Below are 22712 nucleotides of genomic sequence, written 5' to 3'. Positions count from 1 at the left end.
TTCAACCAAATTTCACTTCTACACATTATATCCTCTTGTTCTGTCTTGTCTTTACCTTTTTTTGTTGTCGTCTTCTGATTTTCTTCTCCAGTACATTACACTCGCATTGTACTATTATGGCTTTTGTAAAGCATCTAATTTCACACTGAACATCCTCAACTGTAGTGCAGTCCTTGGAAGGATATGTTGCCAAGTCCTCTCACTACCTGTTTTCGTTTCCTTAGGTCCACTGTTCTTCAATGTCCCTCTTTAAAAGGGTGCCTCAATTGGGCACAACCCTCCATAAGGAGGTAATCACCAAGAATGGTAAGCCTCCTGATTTTCAGCTCCAATCTTTTTCACCTCAAAGCTCTCACATTATCTGAAAAGCCATGGCAATTAGATTATGGGATTAGCTAGAAGATGTATCATTTGCCAGACAGTATCAAATAGTATTCCTCAAAGGGCTCATCTTTTTTTTCTTTTTGGATTATTATTCAGCCAAAGTGTATTCAGTAATAGTTTTGGATAGGAAAGAAATGTATGAGGGAAATTCTCAGAGCCAAGCGTGAGAAAGAAAGGAGGCTCTTCGTGATCCTTTACTGATGGTCCTGAAATCAACCAGAAGTCCAAAAAGTAGTGCTTTCTCTTTGGAGTCAACCAGACAAGTTTCATCACAGTGACAGAATCGAAGCCCTTCCTGATCTGTGTATATGGAAAGAACTAAATTCACCAAATTTCACTGAAATACTTGACAATCAGTTTGAAAGGATACTCCCCCAAGAGCCTTTTTACTCATATTGAAACACTAAATTTCTATGACAGTGATACCGGTGTCAAAATATCATGAAACACAGGTAAAAGTATTGAGTGTGATACGTGTTTGTACAGTATTTCTACTTTCCATATATCACTTCATATTAATAGGCAAGGTCGAAAGGGACTGCTGTTGGTTCTCCATATTCAAGAGAGAAATTGAGAACTGAAATTGCTAAATACGCTTTTATATTTCACCCAGTAAATGACAGTGGAACTGAGAGAAACAAGACTGGCCTTTCAGATTAATGCATTCCAAACTTCCTCTCATGAAATGGGCTGCAGTCCATCACACTTAACCTACACTTTCCACACCTCCAGGAGGAGATATCCACAGATATACCTATTTACTTTGGCGTGAACTCAAAGAAATTAGTTTGCAAATCTGGTCTTTTCTTTGTGCATTAACTAATTTCTCCTTTCCACACATACACTTCAAGAACATCAGGTAGATCCATTTACTTCCACTCCTTCATCCCACTGCTCCTCCTAAAGTGACATATTAATTATGGCTCATTTGAAATTTTCTCTTACAAATGTAGGCTCAGATTTCAACACCTAAACAAATTATATATACAGCGTGCAAGCCTGTTTGTTCCAGGTTTCTTAAAAGGAGAAAATGAATGCAGTGTATTAATCATCAAACTGATGTCCCTGATTGAAAAATAAATTATTTAAATGAGTAACACTTTGGGTTTTTTTTTAATATACTACTTTCTAGAAAATCTCCTCAACATGTAAGGTGAAAAGAATGAAAAAAATCACTACTACCACAGTGATACATGAACAAAATTAAAGCCATGAATAGGCTACATGATCATGCTCAGTCCAAAATGTTGGGCATTACTGCCATTGGTTCTGTAGTTAATAATCAACTTTTATGGATGGTACTCCAAATTAGTTTTAAGAAGTTCTAAAAATTCAGCTTGACTACTACAGATTTAAATGAATTTTATTCTTTTCAGAGCACAAAAAACAAAGGCAACCCCTAATGTAGATTTATTAAAAAACAAAAATGCTTATGTTTCTAAATACATGGAGTAGGGAAGACATTCCTTTTCTCTCAATGTAATGGCAATGAATGTGGATCATCTAAAACAAAGCAACAAGCTTAAATGGAAGGCAACCCACTTAATGATTTTAAGATATATATTTGAGATATAACTCAAATGCCATTCTATTCATGGGGAACACATGTATACCCGTGGCGGATTCATTTTGATATTTGGCAAAACTAATACAATTTTGTAAAGTTTAAAAAAATAAAATAAAATAAAAAATAAATAAAGTAAACAATTGATTGGTTTTTAGTGTATTTACAAATATGTGCAACCTCATCACAACTTTAGAACATTTCCATCACCTCACAAAGAAACCTCATTCTCTTTAGGTACCATTAGTAACTCCTCCCTCCCTCTGGCTCCAAGTGAATTACTACTTTCTGTCTCTATAGATTAGCCTATTCTGCATATTTCATAAAAATGAGAGTATATGCAGTCTTTGTGATTGATGTCTCTCACCTAGTATAATATTTTTCAAGGCTACTTGGAAGCATGTATCAGTACTTTATAGATTCATTTTTATGGTTGAATAATATTCCACAGCAGAGTTATATCATATGTGTTTATCCATCCAGCAGCTGTTAAATGTTTGAACTGTTTCTACCTTTTGGCTATTATAAATAATGGTATCATAAATATTAATGTACACCTTTTTCTGTGGACATATGCTTTCACTTCTTGTAACTAGAAATATTGGGTAATATGTAACTCTATATTTAACTATTTAAGGAACTTCCAGACAGTTTTCCAAAGTAGCTGTACCAATTTATATTGCCATGAAGAGTGCATGAGCATTCCAATTTCTGCACATTTTCACCAACAATTATTATCTGGCTTTTTGATTATAGCCATTCTAGTGAGTGTGAAGTGGTAGTTCATTGTGGTTTTGATTTGTTTCTCTGATGACTTAAGATACCAAGCATTTTTGTATGTTTATTGGCTATTTGCATATTTCTTTGGAGAATGTCTATTTGGCTCCTTTGACAATTTTTCAGTTGAGGTCTTTTTCTTATTGAGTTGTAAGAGTCTTATATATTCCAGATTGTTGTTGCTGTTCAGTCTCTAAGTCATGTCCAACTCTTTGGAACACATGGACTGCAACACGCCAGGTTCCCCTGTCCTTCACTGTCTCCCAGAGTTTGCTCAAATTCATGTTCATTGAGTTGGTAATGCTATCTAACCATTTCATCCTCTTGCACCTTTTGCTTTTAATCTTTCCCAGCATCAGGGTCTTTTCCAATGAGTCAATTCTTCGCATCAGGTGGCCAAAGTATTGGAGCTTCAGCTTCAGCATCATTCCTTTCAATGAATATTCAGAGTTGATTTCCTTTAGGATTGACTGGTTTGATCTCCTTGCTGTGCAAAGGACTCTCAAGAGTCTTCTCCAGAACCACAATTTGAAAGCATCAGTTCTTTGGTGCTCAGCCTTCTTTATGGTCCAACTCTCACATCTGCATGTGAACTACCGAGAAAACCATAGCTTTGACTATATGGACATTTGTCAGCAAAGTGATGCCTCTGCTTTTTAATACTCTGTCTAGGTTTGTCATAGCTTTCTTCCAAGGAGAAAACATCTTTTAATTTTATGGCTGCAGTCACCATCCACAGTGATTTTGGAGCCCAAGAAAATAAAACTGTCACTGTTTCTGCTTTTTCTTTTCCATTTGTCATGAAGTGATAGGACTAAATGCCATGATCTTAGTTTTTTGAATGTTGACTGTTAAGCCAGCTTTTTCACTTTCCTCTTTCATCCTCATCAAGAGGCTCTTTAGTTCCTCTTCACTTTTTGCCATTAGAGTAGTATCATCTGAATATCTGACATTGTTGATATTTCTCCCAGCAATCTTGATTCTAGTTTTTGATTCATCCAGCCCAGCATTTCACATGATGTACACAGAGTGTAAGTTAAATAAGCAGGATAACAATATGCAGCCTTGTCATACTCCTTTCCCAATTTTGAACCAGTTTATTTTTCTAGATACAAATTCCTATCATATATGATTTGCAATTTTTTCCCCTACTCTGTAGTTTGTCTTCACTTTCTGGAAAGTTCATTTTGATGAAGTCTAAAGTTATCTATTTGTTTTGTTGTTGCCTATTCTTTTGGTGTCACTTAAATTTTTTTAACTACTTTTTTTTTAATTTTATTTTATTTTTAAACTTTACAATATTGTATTAGTTTTGCCAAATATCAAAATGAATCCGCCACAGGTATACCTGTGTTCCCCATCCTGAACCCTCCTCCCTCCTCCCTCCCATACCCTCCCTCTGGGTCATCCCAGTGCACCAGCCCCAAGCATCCAGTATCGTGCATCGAACCTGGACTGGCGACTCGTTTCATACATGATATTATACATGTTTCAATGCCATCACAGCACTGTTTTATAATAGCCAGGACATGGAAGCAACCTAGATGCCCATCAGCAGATGAATGGATAAGAAAGCTGTGGTACATATACACAATGGAGTATTACTCAGCCATTAAAAAAGAATACATTTAACTACTTTTTAAATTATTTTTTTCTGTTATTTCTTTAAGTATTGCTTTATGGCTTGCAATATACCTCTTAACTTATCGGAAGCAGCTACAGATTTATACTAACTTAATTTCCATGAGATATGGAAATGTTACTCCTATATAGCTATATTCTCTTTCTGGGGGTATTATTCTGATACATATATTACATTTATAAATTTTATAAGCCCAATGATACGTTATATTTTATATAATTTTATATATTTTAAAGAAGATAAATGGAGGAAGGAGAGCAAGTATATATTAATAGCTTTTGCTGTTTTAACCTTCTTGTTTATCATTTCTAGTTCTCTTCATTTGTTCCTGTGAATTTAAGTTACCATCTGGAATCATTTCCGTAACCCAGTACAGCTTTGCTCCCACCCACCTCCTTGTGCTGTATGGACAAATATATCACATTTCTTTATGTTATAGACCCAATAACACTTTATGTGCATATGGCTTTATATAATTTTTAAAGTCAGTCAAGAAAACAAATGAGAATAAATATATATTTGTACTGTTATTTAGATTTGAACTTCTGTCTGAGGTCACTTGCTTTCAGTCTGAAGAAATCTGTTTAGTATTTCTTGCAAGTCAGGTCTGCTAAATACTGTTTCTTTTTATCTAGCAATGTCTTTATTTTGCCTTTATTTCTGAAAGATAGGTTTGCTAGATATAGGATTCCAGGCTGACAGGTTTTTACTTTGAGCTCTTGATTTTGAGAAAGAATAGAATATGTTATTCCATTACTTTCCAGCCTCCATTGTCTCTGATGAGAATTCAGCTGTAAATCTTATTGGAGTTTCCTTGTAAATAAGTCACTTTTCTCTTATAGCTTTCAAAATGTTCTCTTTATCTTTGCATTTCAGAATTTTTACTGTGATATGTCTATTTGTAGATTTCTTTGTGTTTATCTAATTTGGGATTCATGGAGCTTCCCAGATGTGTAAACCAATGTTTGTCAATAAATACTGGAAATTTTTAGCCAATATTTCTTCAAATATTTACTCTGCTATTCTCTCTCTCTTTTCCTTCTGGTAGTTCCACTAGGTATATGTTGCTGTGCCAATAATATTCTACATTTTTCTTCTGCTGCTGCTAAGTCGCTTCAGTTGTGTCCGACTCTGTGTGACTCCATAGACGGCAGCCCATCAGGCTCCACCGTCCCTGGGATTCTCCAGGCAAGAACACTGGAGTGGGTTGCCATTTCCTTCTCCAACGCATGAAAGTGAAAAGTGAAAGTGAAGTCGCTCAGTCATGTCCGACTCTTCGAAACCCCGTGGACTGCAGCCTACCAGGCTCCTCCGTTCATGGGATTTTCCAGGCAAGAGTACTGGAGTGGGGTTCCTTCATTCTTTTTCTCTGTTTTTCAGATTGCATAATCTCTATCAATATAAAAGCTTGTGAGGTTTTCTTCTAGTTTCAAACCTACTATCAAGCCCTTCTAGTAATTTTTGAATTTTCAATTATTGAAAATTTTTATTGCAAATTTCCATTTAGTTATTTTTATAATTTCTCTTTCAGATATTCTATATTTGATGCATCATTATCATTATACTATCTTTTAATTTTTAATCATGTTTTTCTTTAATTCTTTGAATATATTTGTAACATATTTTGAAGCCTTTGACAGTTTAAGTCCACCATCTCGTTTTTATCACAATAGTTTTTGTTGCTTGTTTGTTTCTGGCGTAAAAGTTATATTTTCTTGAATACCTATATGTCTCAACATTTTGTTGGAAACTAGACATTTTAGATCATATATTATAGCAAATTTAAGCATTTGGCTCTTATCTTCTTGGTCTTGTTTCTGTTGTTTATTTACTTGGATATTTAGAGACTGGCTGGATTATTTTAGTAAAGTCTATCTGTTCCCATTCCCCCAGAGCAGGAAGCTTCTGTTGCTGCTAAAGGGGCAGAGTTTGCGTCTGCCTCTAGGATGCCTGGGGATGAGAGTGGTTTAGGCAGAGCTATTTTGACTATGTTTTTCCTGACCAAACTGTTAAGCTCCACTAATTGCTGACTGATTGCTCTATTGTTTCCAACAATGCTCTGGGGCATCAGTTGCTTCATACTCTAAGACAATCAAGTCAGGCTGTTTGAAGAGACTGTTCTTAGGTCAGTGCTGAGATTTGTTCTGACACTAGGGGGGCTCTTCCCAGCTGTCTCTTTCTCCACTTCTCCCCAGCAAACTAGCCAGCCTACAATTTAGCCTACATCTGCAATGAATCTATCAAACACCTTTTACGACAACTTCCACTCTTTTTTAAAGTGCCCTTAGATTTGGACTCCTTGGACTCTATTGCAAATAAAGGCAATTGCTCTGGGGGAAATTTAGAGATATCAGTTCCAAGGCTTGCTTCTCCTTCCACACCACCCCCAGATAAACCTCTGAGCCATACAGTGGGGCGGGGAGGACAAAGACATGTTCTCTCTAAACATCTCCACTTTAGGAGTTTTGCACCCAGTAGAAGATGGGAGTGGAATACAGCAGCTCTAAATCTCCTTAATTTGCCTCTTTCAGTGTGGAAACTCCTACCCCATGAGCCAGAGCAAGTCGATCAGGGCTCAGGTTCTCAGTGGTACACCACCCAAGTTAGAGCCTCCATCCCATGAGTGGAAGCTGGAAAGGTGAAGGGGACCCATTTAGCCATGCTTGCCCAGAACTCAACCTCAACAAGATGTAGCTGGATCATGTTAAGAAATGCCGCTGACCTGTCTCTCCCAGGAAGATAGCCCTCCAACGGAAAATAGGAAAGTAAAGGTAGCCCTGTACTCTTGGCTGTAGTAATATCAGATGAAGTGTGTATCTCTTTGAGATTAGAGGCAGAGGGAGTCTGCAGGTCTTGGTTCAAATACCACACAATCTTAGAGTTCTTAACAATTTTAATAGATTGTCTTGAATAAATGTGTCTTCATTTGCTATACGTCCCATAGAGTCATTTTCAGAGAACTTAATCTTATTATTTTAATTTTCACTAGCTTTACAGTACTTTTGCCTGGAGAATCTCATGGATGGAGGAGCCTGATGGGCTGTAGTCCATGGGGTCTCTGAGAGTTGGACATGACTGAGTGACTTCACTTTCACTTTTCACTTTCGTGCACTGGAGAAGGAAATGGCAACCCGCTCCAGTGTTCTTGCCTGGAGAATCCCAGGGACGGGGGAGCCTGGTGGGCTGCCGTCTATGGGGTCGCACAGAGTCGGACACGACTGAAGTGACTTAAGCAGCAGCTTTGCTGGGGAAAATATCTGAGAAGCTACTCACACTGTCATGCCAGAAACAGGATTCCCAACACCCTTAATTTTATATTTGCTATAATAAGTTTTTTTTTCCTTTAATTGAGAAGCATTATTAGGACTTTGACAATCTAAGTCTTTTACCTACATTTCAGAGTTACAGAAGCAGTTAGCCTTTACATTCCTAGGAGGCCATTTATATTCACCAATCAGCCAATTCTTTCCTGAGCTCATTTCATCCTTGTAATGCCATGCCAAATGCAGCAAAGAGCAACACACTAAGATCCTAGCTCTTTCTAACAACTTTTTCTAGATTAGCAACTCAGTATATCTGCCTCCCAGGTTGTTGTAGCCAATAGTCTTACCAAATATTTAGCTACTGCATAACCTAGATCTCCAATATCTTTCCCTTCCACTTTTCCTTGTTTTCTGCTGTTCAACGATAGAAGTCAATATCATGTATTTTAAGTTTTTGGTATGGGAGCGATATACATTGAGATACTAATTTCTGTTTTAATTACATGAAGCAAATCAGTAAAACAAATAAATCTGATTGAAATTTACTTCTTGCTCAGGTAATAGTTCTGGGCTGGAGATCAGATCAGGAGGTCAAACTTTTACTCAAACTAATATAGAGATTATAAAATAAAGAAACTATCAATGCTTTATGAATGATATGTAGGACATTTCTCAGGGAACACACAGCCTAAAAGACATAAAAATTATATCTATATATATACAGAGACTTCTGTGGGCCATTACAGACACAAAGCATTATTAGGTTGAAGCTTTTTTTAGAGGTAGTTTGCAAGCATGTTGAAAGGAGCATTTACTGGACATTCTAACATTAAAAAGGAACTTTATTTCCTAACATCTTCTGCATTTCACTCATTTGTGGGAGATGTATCTAGAGAGAAAATATACCAGTTCCCCAATTCCCATATTTTCAGAGAGAGGTAGAATTTCTACTCTACCACATATAAGGGAAAATTAATAAAGGAAGTGTCATTTTCAGCTTCTCTCTACTCCCACTCTGTTTCATGGCTGAATTGTGTCCCCTCCTCCCAATTCATATGTTGAAGCCTAAATCCCAGTATCTTAGAATATGACTGTATCTGGAGATAAGATTCCCATAGAGGTAATTAACATAAAGTGGGGTCATATGCAAGGGTTGGGGGGAACATCTAGTCCAGTATGGCTGGTGTCCTTATAAGAAGAGAATAAACCACAGAAAACGTGGAGACCTAGGTACAACCATATGAGGACACAGCTAGCTGCAAACCACGGAAGGACCTCAGGTAATCCCAACTCTACTATCTTCTTGATCTCAGGCTTCTAGCCTCCAGAACTGTGGGAAAATAAATTTCTGTTGTTTAAGCCACCCCATCTGTGGTATTTTGTTATGGAAGACCCAGAAAACTAACACCTGGTAAAAGGGTAACATATAGTTAAGTTTAGAAGAAGTAACAGGGCATGCTTGAAACCTTCCAATAGTAAACAGTAGCCAGTGAGCAAGGATTATTCATTCATCCAGAAGATAGCTATTGAATAAGTACTGCAGATGGTTACTAAGTTCAGTTCAGTTCAGTTCAGTTACTCAGTCGTGTCCGACTCTTTGCGACCCCATGAATCACAGCACGCCAGGCCTCCCTGTCCATCACCAACTCCTGGAGTTCACCCAGACTCACGTCCATCGAGTCAGTGATGCCATCCAGCCATCTCATCCTCTGGCGTCCCCTTCTCCTCCTGCCCCCAGTCCCTCCCAGCATCAGAGTCTTTTCCAATGAGTCAACTCTTCGCATGAGGTGGCCAAAGTACTGGAGTTTCAGCTTTAGCATCATTCTTTCCAAAGAACACCCAGGGCTGATCTCCTTCAGAATGGACTGGTTGGATCTCCTTGCAGTCCAAGGGACTCTCAAGAGTCTTCTCCAATACCACAGTTCAAAAGCATCAATTCTTTGGCACTCAGCTTTCTTCACAGTCCAACCCTCGCATCCATACATGACCACAGGAAAAACCATAGCCTTGACTAGATGGACCTTTGTTGGCAAAGTAATGCCTCTGCTTTTCAATATGCTATCTAGGTTGGTCATAACTTTCCTTCCAAGGAGTAAGCGTCTTTTAATTTCATGGCTGCAATCACCACCTGCAGTGATTTTGGAGCCCAAAAAAATAAAGTCTGACACTGTTTCCACTGTTTCCCCATCTATTTCCCATGAAGTAGTGGGACCGGATGCCATGATCGTCGTTTTCTGAATGTTGAGCTTTAAGCCAACTTTTTCACTCTCCACTTTCACTTTCATCAAGAGGCTTTTGAGTTCCTCTTCACTTTCTGCCATAAGGGTGGTGTCATCTGCATATCTGAGGTTATTGATATTTCTCCCGGCAATCTTGATTCCAGCTTGTGCTTCTTCCAACCCAGCATTTTTCATGATGTACTCTGCATACAAGTTAAATAAACAGGGTGACAGTATACAGCCTTGACATATTCCTTCTCCTATTTAGAATCAGTCTGTTGTTCCATGTCCAGTTCTAACTGTTGCTTCCTGACCTGCATACAGATTTCTCAAGAGGCAGGTCAGGTGGTCTGGTATTCCCATCTCTTGAAGAATTTTCCACAGTTTATTGTGATCCACACAGTCAAAGGCTTTGGCACAGTCAATAAAGCAGAAATAGATGTTTTTCTGGAACTCTCTTGCTTTTTCCATGATCCAGCAGATGTTGGCAATTTGATCTCTGGTTCCTCCGCCTTTTCTAAAACCAGCTTGAACATCAGAAAGTTCACAGTTCACGTGTTGCTGAAGCCTGGCTTGGAGAATTTTGAGCATTACTTCTAATTCAGTAGTAAAACATTCTGATATGATCCTTGACTGCAAGAAACTTAAAGTCTAATGGAGAGAAAAAATGAAGAAACTGTGTACTCAAGACACCCCTGAATATGATGAAAAGCCAGGTTGCCTGGTTCTTCCTAGAGAAATCTGGAGAGATGATATCCACATTGGTTTACATTGGATGGTGGGGAGTATCTGGAGGAAAATGGATTGGGTCAAAGCAGCCAGCCAAATGTATTTTCTCATCTGCTGACCAGATTCTTTTGACCCTATACTGTTGAGGGGCAGCTTACCCTTGGATGGTAATTTATTTTGAACAGATGGAACAGGGCTTGGAGATGAACCACAGGGACAACTGCTGACTAAAGTTTCTCCAGTTTTCCATTAAGGAGTGGCTTATAGCTTTCACCAAACCCATACTGGTTAACTGAAGTATACAAAAAATACTACTAATAAAAAAGCACACTCTAAATACCATATAGTTAAAGCTAACACAATTCAGTAATTGTATATAGTTTAGTTCAGAGTATGGATGCTATAACAATTATGAGGAAAACACAGGTTTTGGAACTGGATTCAACGTAAGATGAACTATACATGTAATGAGTACTACTCAGGTGCCAACTATTTCTAGGTATTAAGAGAGAGGATAATGAGAGGAGGAGGGAAGAAGACATGGTTCCTGCCCTCATCAACTTGTGCAAGTTATTTAGTTTCTCTGAATCTATGTTCTTATATGGTAATTGAGAATCAAGAAAGCTATTCTGGATAGCTCTTATAAAGAGAAAATTTTTATTAAAGGGGCATTTAAAAGCACTTTGCCCAGTGCCTGGCAAATAACTATCTGTTAAATGTTATTCCTTTTCACTTCTCTCTATCTTTGCTCTCTGCAAAAAATACAGAGTAAAAGGAATCCCTTTGGATATTATTCAAATGCATTACCAAATATCATAATCTTCATAGTCAAATTCTAAGGTTTAGAGAAAGATGACTGAATGAGTTTGGATCTTGTTTGAGTAAATCAGCTCTTGCATCATCATGGTTACAACATTTTATGATTTGAAGTACATTCTAGAGGGTGAGTGTGAGCTCAGTGGCTTCAATTGTGTCCAATTCTTTGAAACTCCATGGACTGTAGCCCACCAGGGTCCTATATCCATGGTATTTTCCAAGCAAGAATATTGGAGTGGGTTGCCATTCCCTCCTCTAGGGGATCTTCCTGGCCCAGGAATTGAACCTGCATCTTCTGAATTGAAAGGCAGATTCTTTACCACTGAGCCACCTGGAAGCCCTCTATTTCTTCTCTGTTTTGCTAATTTTCTCATCTTTTCTTTATAGTGTTGGGCTCAGAAAAAAAGAGTAAAATCATTTGTTAAAATAGAATAGAAAAAACGAAACCACAAAGAATAATCTACAGGCAGTGGAAATAAAAATAATTCATTCTCTTAAAGCACTAAGAATGATTTTATATTTTTTCATGGAGAATATACTAACATATATATTCAGTAAGATATAACTATCTCCCTTTTTACTAGGAAAAGTTAAAAACAATACAAGACAGGAAAAGAAAAGGAAAGTGAAGTTGCTCAGTCATGTCTGACTCTTTGCAACCCCATGGACTGTACCCTACCAGGCTCCTCCATCCATGGGATTTTCCAGGCAAGGGTACTGGAGTGGGTTGCCCTTTCCTTCTCCAGGGGAATCTTCAGGGATCGAACCCGGGTCTCCCACATTGCAGGCAGATGCTTTACCATCTGAGCCACCAGGGAGACTATACAAGACAAAGGGTGAATAAATCTCACAAGCTTCAAAATGGTACTGAAAATATTCAATAGTAGGGAACAGGGACAGGGGAGCCTGGTGGGCTGCTGTCTATGGGGTCACACAGAGTCGGACATGACTGAAGTGACTTAGCATAGCATAGCATAGCATAGGGAACATATAGTTCAGATAACATACCATATGGTGTGTATTATCTCTATTGTATTGAGTCAGACTCTCCATGTACCCAATTGACAGTTTGGTTCAGCTCCCTAGGAAGAACTATTCCTTCCTTTTCACAACTTTCACAGACTCTAGTTTACTTAGTCATAATCTCAAAAGTTTTTGATTGGTGTACTGTGCCCTGAAATCATATTCTCCAATATATAATTATAAAGTCAATCATTTGCAGACTATAAAGCCAACACATCCCTTTATTTTATCTTTGTCATTCCTTCCCTCCAGCTAGTCCACATTCCATGAATCAGAAGTATTTTGATTCGGGATGAAACGTTAGCTTTCTCAATGGACATCCTGCTTTTATTCTAATCCCAAATTTCCCCCAAACATCTTTTCTAAATCTGCTCCTTTTATTTTTTGCACTTGAAGCAGGCTGTAATTAGATCTAATTAATTTCTATCCATTATGCTGGTCAGTTATTTATTTTATTCTATGCTGTGTCCAATGCTAAGCTGTTTAGGGACTGCCAAGAAACAAAGCAGGAGTGTGAGTTCTACACTTAGATATAAAACCATACAATATCAAATAATATCCTCATTTTTTCCTCTATACTTTTCATATTTGTACATAAATTTACACTCCTTTCATTAAACTGCTAAAAAAAAAAAAACTTTTGTCTTTAACTCACTTGGCTGTATGTAAAGTATCCATAGCTGTGGTACATAATGAAACCACCCTCTATTTAGAGATCCCTGAAAAATCTACATGCAGGGGAGTTCATTTAAGACAGAACATTCACACAATTTGAACACAGCATTAAGAATATAATAATTAGAGAACAATCTTCTGGGTAATACCAAAGTTTACTTAAACAGATTGATAACATACTCACCAAAAAAATAGCAGGCTCAGTTTTAACAGTTTGTTCCCTTCTGAATGACTTACCCACCAAGCGAGATAGTACAATTACTGGTCTTCACTGTAAATGCCTGGACCCCCTGATGGGCTCTGATAGGAAATGACCCAGTAAGAACAATGGCATTTCTCTTCATATCGCAGTGCATAGTTTTTGTGGCTGTCAGAAAAACATACACAGTTCATTAAAATCAAGGGGGAAAAGGAGGTACATATAGAGAAAACAATGTTTTTAAAAGCTCATGATTGTTTTCTCCAGCCTTAATTTTTCTGTTTTCCAAGCAGACCTCTTTGCAAACCCATTTCTCGATGCCCACTGATAAGCTTGGCCAATTGAAATGTCTTAATCAGAAGTAACTGGTTCCACAAAACCCAACAAGCTTTCTGTAGCAACAGCTATGACCTTTCGCTTTTTCTTTCTGGTTTCAAAGCTGCCTTTAGTGGTCATTCAAATCATGAAAGTGTTAAGTGGGAATAGTAGTAAATCAGCTTTTTAAAGTCTGCTGCCAGCATGAACTCTGTATGTTTAAAAGGGGAGGGGGAGATTTAAGGCCACATTCAAGAGGACTTTACAGCTGTTAAAGCCAGCTTTCTGGGGATCTGGTAATTCTACAACATGATGGTCTTTTTTAAAAACCTACTTGTCCAAATATAGAGCAAATACAGATGGCACAGGTGGCTCAATGGTAAAGAATATGCCTGTCAATGCAGGAGATGCAGAGACGCAGGTTCAATCCCTGGGTCAGGAAGATCCCCTAAGAATAGGAAATGGAAACTCACTCCAATATTCTTGCCTGAAAAATTCTATGGACAAAGAAATTTGGCAGGTGACAGTCCATGGGTTTTCAAGGAGTCAGACACGAATGAGCAACTGAGCACACCACAGCCATGCAAATAAGTTTAGAAATAATTTTTCAAGTAAATTCGGCCAAATAAGTAGTTTAGTAATGGGGCATATCTAAAACAATTGTTTATTTAAATGAAGTCTGCTTTTCTGGAGGACACATTTTATATTATAGTATGCCTCAGCCAGTATAAGTAAAGAGCCAGATTATGGTGTCTACCACATCTCCAGACACACATATAGTTGAATATGGCAAAATTTCTCTAAAACAGGGCTGGTCAGACATTTAGTAGAAAAGGCAGCTGTCTACATGATACATGTTGAGAAATAGTGAAAAGCATTTCTGCCAAAAATATCTGTTCCATTCCCCCCACGTTCTTATTACCATTTTTCCTGTAACATTTAGAATTCTAATCACTGGTCATTATTTTTACACATCATTAAAAATCTTTACCAGAAAGCAAGGATATTATCTACGAAGACACTAATAAGTCATTAACACCTTACCTCAAATTAAATCAATCAGACCATACAGAGAGTTTACTTAAAGGACCTGAGGAAGTATAACACCAAACAGGTAATTTTGACAAGTGAAGGGATTTTAAAAAGACAAATGTTTGGCTATTTCACAAGAAGAGCCCTAAAATACCTGGAGGTTTGTCAGGGGAGGCAGAATTGCAGTGAGTCATAATCACCAGGTTAGAGGAGGTGTGGAAAGGAGAAAACCTGTGACATCCTTTCCCTCCAAACAAACTAATATAAAACCTGAGTGCAATTGGCAGCTTTTGAAACACAATAGTATGTGATTTATACTCTCCATCGAAATAATACAAGATTTAGCTACAACTTGCAATACCTTATGCCTAATACCAATTTTGAGTGAGGTATAAATTTCTCAGCACTAGCAGGTGCCCCATCTTAGTCTGAACCAGAGTGTAGAGACTCAGCAAACACACATTAGCATTTGACAGTGAGACAAGTTAAGTGAAAGACTTGTGCACAATGCCACCAGTCACATTAGTCATAAAAATTATATGGTCAATTACTGAATGATTAAAGTTGCATCCAGAGAGTTCTGAGACAAGCGAGTAATGTCAGTTACAGTGTGTGTGTGCATGTGTGCGTGTGTGCGTGTGTGTGTGTGGTGAGGGGAGGACATGCAACATAATGGAGGATTTGATGGAAGTGACTAATTCAAGCATGTGATCCAACAGCCCTGGCAGGTAATCTTGTTCTAACACACAGACACACCCTCACTCGTAGCTGAATGCTCAAGTCTTTTAGACTATTGGCCTATAATCATATACATCACTCTTGTATTCAATAAAGAAGACCTCAAAATAACAGCATTTTATTGAAAATTACACTAGAGGAAATTCTCTGAAATAAATTAGCGATAGAAGAATGAAGCTGCTAAACGAATATATTTTTCATGCTTCAGGGCTATGTGTTTAACAGTTTTCTAACTGTTCATTTATATACATAAAAAAAAGAACACCTCAGTTATTATCTCCTAGAGTTGAAATTAGATATTTAATTGAGTGGAGGGAATGAAAGTCGCTCACTTTTAGATATGGCGACTATTTAAAAATATTTCTGTAAAATGCTTCCTAGACCACCATTGGCCCAAATTCTTGGCAAACATTCCCGTGTGTATATATAGCTGTTTTTGTAAATGTCATTCTGTAAGAGCTAACTCCTTCAGAAACATGTTTATCTTAATTAGGAAAGTCAACAGACTTCTAATAGGAAGAAATGGGTATTTTTCTCTGTGGTATCAGAGGCATCAAAAGATCTAGTTCTTCTGCCAAACCAATCTTTCTTCCTGCCTGCCTTTCAGACTCAGGTAACTGCAGACAGCTGAGCAGGCATTTTCCCCAAAGTCTCTATTGACCTGGCTCCAATCTTTGCTCTGTCCCCTCATCTCTCTCTCTGTGTCACTCTTCCTGGGTGAGTTTGTTTTTTTTTTTTTTTCTCTTTTTTTTTGCCTTGGGAAACCTAGGGATATTCATGGCACTGAGGCAAATAATGTGGAATTAAAAACTAAATTCTTGAGGCCTTATCCTAGCAACAAGACCATCACCATCTGTTCAGAAGACAAGCCAGCTATTATCCACTGCATTCTTTATACAAACTCCATCACCTGTGAGGGGGAAAAAACTTGCCCCTTCCTGGGTTCTCTCTTTGTCACAGGAGAAAGAAATCTGTTTCCCTGTGATGCAGTAAAACCTAAAGAAAGCAAACACGATTGGAAGCACTTAGGACAAAATTAAAGAAATCTACCCAAAGGCCCTATACAACCCAAAATGTCTGATAATTGTCATCTGCGCATAGTAGAACCTGACAAAAATATTGTTGATGTCTCTCAGTAGCCACTACATTATTTAAATTAGAAAGTAACAAATGGAGTGTGTGTGTCTGTATTTTGGTAGTAAAATAATTGTCATAGTCTCTCCTTTATTTTTAGCTTCAAAGATTTTATTCACCTTTCAAAAACTACAGCAAAATTTATGTTTTGGAAGTGGCATTAAAATGTTATTTCAGTACTTCAGAGTAAGAATCGATCTATTTAGACATTTAGTTTAGTCCAGGATGAAAGTTTTTCCTTGAGAAATGTTTAAAACAGTAGACAGTAACTCAGTGATATTTTGTGCAATAAAAATTATATTATTAGGAATACACAGTCTGTTTCCTCTCCTAAAATAGTTCAGTACAAAGGAAGACAATATCTGTAGATAGAATATTTTAAAACCCCAACCAGCATCCAAAGTCCAGATATATGATATAATTCCATATTATTTTCTTTCTAGAAAGAAATACACATGGAGATATAATCCAATAAATTAAAAAAGAATAGATTTAATGACTCTCTACCTTGCGCCAAGCATTACATAATGTGCTCGAGTATTTTTTTTAATTTGACATGATTTTTATGAAAAATATATCAACAAATAGAAGTGAAAGTGAAAGAGTTGCTCAGTCGTGTCTGACTCTTTGCAACCCCATGGACTGTAGCCCACCAGGTTCCTCTGCCCGTGGAAATCTCCAGGCAAGGATACTGGAGTGGGTAGCCATTCTCTTCTCCAGGGAATCTTCCCCACTCAGGGATTGAACCTGGGTCTCCTGCATTGCAGGCAAATTCTTTACCTTCTGAGCCACCAGAGAAGCCCCAACAAATAGAAAGTGTCCCTCAAAGCCTAGAAATAGTAGCTCTATAATTATAACTGACATTTGGTTGATTATTACCTTATAATCCATCCATCTTTTCTACATTATCTCATTTGATCCTGATAAAGAGTCTGTGATGCTGGCTGAGCAGTCATCTCTATCACTCAAAGATGAGGAAACCTAAATTTAGACAGGTGTGCTGGTTTTCCCATGGTTCCCTAAGAATCCAAAATCTACTTCAACCAAATCCAAAACTAAAGTCTTTTTTTAAGGCATTATTTATATTTGTACCATCAGAAATAGAATACAAATAATGTGAAGATTCAGGCTAAAGCAACAATAGCTCTTCATTCTCTGGAACAGATTACTGATATGTTGGCTGATGTTCAAAAATATCATTTGTGTTGTTCCCAGGCTCTGTTTTCATGAGTCAGTGTGCCCAAAGTTGTCTGCAAAATAAAAACTGAAGTAACCCATGTGACTGTTAATTATCTTCCTTTTTAAATTATACCTTGGATTCCAATCATCTGCATATTGGGCACTAAAAATTTCCTACATGTTTCCCACATTGCTTTTGCTAAAATTTTCCTAGTCAGAGCCACAGTTGAAAAATCTTGCCAATAAGGTAGGGATTCTGAGAAGCAGCTGAATCATTCTTTTTATCCCATCTGTGAATATGCTGGATCTGAAGGCAATAAAATCCCAATAGTTGGCTAATTTTAATGGATGGAAGTGATACATCTGTCTGGTTGCAGCATATCAGATTAGGACAAAGACACACATAAATATGGTAACCAGGTAAGATATAAGAGAGCTAGGTCATAGAAGGATACTTTATCCCATAGACAGGTATTCAGATGGTGAAGCAAAAAGTATTATATGTCATAATAATTGCCTCTAGTCAATTAGAGCCACTTAGTTATACCAAAATATTATAAGATATTTATCAGGACATAGTACAAAGATGTGCATAGGAAAATAGATTTCACAAATATATAACATGGTATAATAACTGAGTAATATGTCTTTAGTAATGCTGTCAACTCAGTTTCAAGTCTACAAGAAAATACTTTTTCAAAAGATTAATTTTCCCAGCAAAATACAACTAATACAAAAACGATTATGCAGAATCATTATTCCCAGCCTTCATTTTCAGATTAACTTAAAACAGGTGTTAGTGATGCTAACAGCAATGTTTTGATCCCCATGCGGCCTGGTGACCTCACTTTCTCTGTTCCTTGAATAGAGAACATAGCCTTTCCTTCTTAGTTCCTTATAAACACACGCTGGCAGTCACAAAGGAGAATTTCTGAAAGGGAAAAATAGCAGGATCAGCCAGCAGACTAAGGAAATGGCATATATACTCCTCAAAACTGATCATAGTTTATAAACATCTTTTCACTAAAAAGGTTCATTTTAACTGAAGTGACCAACAATTCAGGTTTGCCTAGGACTTGAGGGAGTTTCTGTGTTTTTTTTTTTTTTTTTTGAGGGAGTTTCTGTGATGAACTTTCTGTGCTGAAATGGGGAAAATTACAGGCAAACTTCAGTGAGTTGTTGACCCTACTTAGCTGTGAGATAAATTGGCTTACAGTTTAATTTGACCGGTACTCATAGTCTTTTAGCATTCCTTTACAAAACATTTTAGGAAAACGGGACTGAAAAGATCCAGGTTTCTATTTTGAGAACCAAGAGCTCTAAAATGCACTTCAGCAACAGAAATCTGGAGTTTCAAACTTCTTAATTTATGCAAGCAACTTTGTGAGTTCTGCCCACACTAAGACCATTGCTTGCCTTACTTCCTTGACTCATCTTGTGCTACAATCAAGAGTTATCTTGCCTTCCTTGTCGTCTGCCTACTGCTGAGTTATCCATTCATCCTATTATGCCTCTGTTCCCTTTACTAAGCCTGAGAGCCTGATAACTTGTTAATGATGTGAAACAACCAAAAACCTATCCCCATCCCACCATTTTTTAATAGCATGGAAATGCTTCCCTACTGTTTTAAGGGAAGAAAAAAAGATTCAATAGATTACCTTAGAGGTTGTCAGAGCACAAACTCATTACACTGTAAATTAATTTGTAAAAGGGGTGGAGGAGAAAGTATCAAGAATTTATGTCTTTAGTTGCTTTGAGGTAACTAAATGGTTAGTAAAAGAAAGTTTATCTTTTAGAAAAATTCCAACAAGTGAATAGAGCAAGAACAATGGAATTAGAAAAATCACCAGCTTGCAACCCTGAAAGTAATGATGGATACAGGCAATGATCATCAATGAATGGAAAATCATTACTGAAAGATTATTGAAAGAACTTTAAAAAGTTGACATGACTTTTCAAGTTTAGAATCATTTCAAACAGGGCACCTGGTCATTACATGTCTCACACAAAAAGCATACACTGAATCACATGTGAAATGTTCTAGAATGAAACTAGTTGTAGCAAATGCCTCTGGTGCTCACATCCCAGCCCTCTGCCCACCTCCGATCTCAGCTGCAGGTCTGGGGAATGGTTCCAGTTCACTGTGTGCAAGCACCAGCTTCCACGGAAACCTTCAACCAAGGGGAAAGGGAAGCCAGTGGTGAGCTTGAGAGGTGCTTTCTAAACTCCCCAGAGGTCCCCACTGAACAGAGCTCTGCTGTCTACAGTTGTCACCTTGGTAACACAACCTTAAATGGTCTTGTTCTTCCTGGCCCACTCTCGCTACTCCTCTGTTCTGTCTTCTGGAGTCACTTTCCAAATAAACTACTGGCACTGGCACTGGGGTCCTTCTTTGCAAGCCATGCTTTCAGAAGAGCTTTAGCTAAGTTGTTGATGAAACCTATATCGAATTATCTATTTATAGGAAATACAGGAGATAGAGGAACAAGATCGCTGTTGACTCAAGGGATGTCCAATTTTCCCAGGATGGATGATTGGTATTTCAAGCAAATAGAACGCCTGAAAATAAAGGATAGAAGGAAGTGGGGGAAGAAGAACAAAGGAGAGGAAGAGAGGAAGAAAGAAGCCTTTTGCAGATAGAGAGACCTACGTGACCACCAAGTAGAGTATTTATGTGAACTCTGTTGAATCCAGATTTGAGTAAACCAACAACAACAAAAAAATTATCTTGAAAATAAATGGGGGAATTTGAATACAGTATTGGATGATATTAAGAAATATTTGTTAATTTTGTTAGGTTGATTATCAAAGTGAAGTGGTTATGTTTAAAAAATACCTTACAAAATGAAATTTATACTAAAGTATTCATCAGTGAAATCATGATATTTTGTCTGGAATTGTTTAAAAATACTCCAACTAAACAGCTTGGACAACAAGGAGATCAAACCAGTCAATCATGAAGGAAATCAACACTGAATATTCATTGGAGGACTGATGCTGAACCTCCTATACTTTGGCCACCTAATGCAAAGAACTAACTCATTGGAAAAGACCCTGATGCTGGGAAACATTGAGGGCAAGAGAAGCGGATGACAGGATGAGATGATTGGATGGTATCATCGACTCAATGGACATGAGTTTGAGCAAACTCTAGGATATTAAGGATAGTTCATAGGATTGCAAACAAACACATCTTAGAGACTGAACAACTCCAGCTAAAAAGCAAAAATAAAGTGAGGAATAGGTGGAATCAGATTGCTAAAATGTTAATAATTGTTGAAGATGGTAATGGAAATAAGGAATCATTATCATTATTATTCTCTCTACTTTTGTTCATGTTAAAATTGTATATAATGAAAAGTTAGGAAATAAAAAGTTAATGGTCTGAAAAACCCTGAATTCAAATGTGTGAAATAACATCAACTCTAATTTTGAAAGTGAAAGTTCATCGCACAGTTGTGTCCGATTCTTTACAATCCCATGGACTACAGCCTGCCATGCTCCTCTGTCCATGGAATTCTCCAGGCAAGAGTACTGGAGTGGGTTGCCATTTCCTTCTCTAGGGTTTCTTCCCAACCTGGGGATTGAACCCAGGTCTCCTGCATTGCAGGCAGATTCTTTACCACTAGAGCCACTAGAGAAGCCTAATTTTACTTCTACTTTGGAAAGTGCAGGCACTGCAGTGATACTACCACTGGAAGAAACTCAGTAATCCCAACATTTGTCTGTCACCTCCTTTGTTACCAGGCACATATTTTAGTGTAAATTATTTTGTCACTGGTTAGCATACTCTAGAGACTTCTTGCTGCTGCTGCTGCTAAGTCGCTTCAGTTGTGTCTGACTCTGTGCGACCCCAGAGATGGCAGGCTACCAGGCTCTTCTGTCCCTGGGATTCTCCAGGCAAGAACACTGGAGTGGGTTGCCATTTCTTTCTCCAATGCATGAGAGTGAAAAGTGAAAGTGAAGTCACTCAGTGGTGTCTGACTCTTCACGATCCCATGGACTGCAGCCCACCAGGCTCCTCCGTCCATGGGATTTTCCAGGCAAGAGTACTGGAGTGGGGTGCCATTGTAGACCAAATGTTTGTGTTTTTCCCCAAAATTCATATGTTAAAATCTTAACTCCCAAAGTGATGAGAGAGAATTAGGTCTAGATGAAGTCATGGGAGTGCAGCCCCTATAATGGGATTAAGGAAAACCAGAAGTCTCTCTCTGCATGTGACACATAGCAAGAAAATGGCAGTCTGCAAACCAGGAAGAGCCTGCTTCCTCACCTCATTAGGAAGAGAACCTGCTATTATCTTGACCTTGGGCTTCCCAGCCTCCATGCCTATGAGAAATGTCTATTTACAAAGCCATCAGCCACCTTGTCTATGGTATTTTGTTATATAATGTGCAGTTTCTGTGTGTACTTAGGAAACAAAAATTTATTTAAATATTAGCTTAAGCTAGATATTATAAGAAAGCTATAAAGAGGAAAATGAACATCTTATATTTATACTTTGAAAGTGTTTCCAAATGCATTATTTCTGTTGATTCTTAAAGAATCCCCGAGTGAAAGTTAAATAATATGCAGCAAAATTTAATGATGGTGAATATGAACTATCTCCCCTTCACAGATTACTGCCTTGTCATGGCAAAGGGGCTTTGTAACTAAATGAAGCTATAAGCCATGCTGTGTAGGGCCACCTGAGACGGACAGGTCATAGCAGAGAGTTCTGAAAACACACGATCCACTGGAGGATGGAACGGCAAACCACCCCAGTACACTTACCATGAGCACCTTATGAACTGTACAAAAGGACAAAGAGATGTGAAACCAAAAGATGAGTCCCCAGGTTGGAAGGTGGCCAATATGCTACTGGAGAAGAGCCAAAGAGAACTGCAAATAGCCTCAGGAAGAATGAAGCAGCTGGACCAAAGGAGAAATGACGCGTGGTTTTGGATGTGTCTGGTGATGAAAGTAAAACCCAATGCTGCAAAGAACAGTTTGCATAGGAACCTGAATGTTAGGTCCATAAATC

At 37.9% G+C, this 22712-nt stretch overlaps 1 protein-coding gene across 5 annotated transcripts in view; it reads right to left on the bottom strand.

Annotated features, from left to right (window-relative positions):
* Positions 1 to 22712, bottom strand: part of LOC147378292 (uncharacterized) — a 720625-nt gene that overhangs the window by 429697 nt on the left and 268216 nt on the right. For all 5 annotated transcript variants that reach the window (XM_086351929.1, XM_086351940.1, XM_086351898.1 and 2 more), the window contains exon 4: positions 13330 to 13459. In XM_086351929.1, coding sequence (XP_086208055.1) covers positions 13330 to 13459 — 130 coding nt within the window. The remainder of the gene's footprint in view (positions 1 to 13329; positions 13460 to 22712) is intronic.

Source organism: Bos grunniens, chromosome 2, assembly GCF_055505025.1.
Source record: "Bos grunniens cultivar Pamir isolate PY7600 chromosome 2, Bosgru_T2T1.0, whole genome shotgun sequence".
Lineage (NCBI taxonomy): Eukaryota > Metazoa > Chordata > Mammalia > Artiodactyla > Bovidae > Bos > Bos grunniens.
The sequence above is the reverse complement of the archived record's forward strand: the minus strand, read 5'-3'. Positions and strand labels throughout refer to the sequence as shown.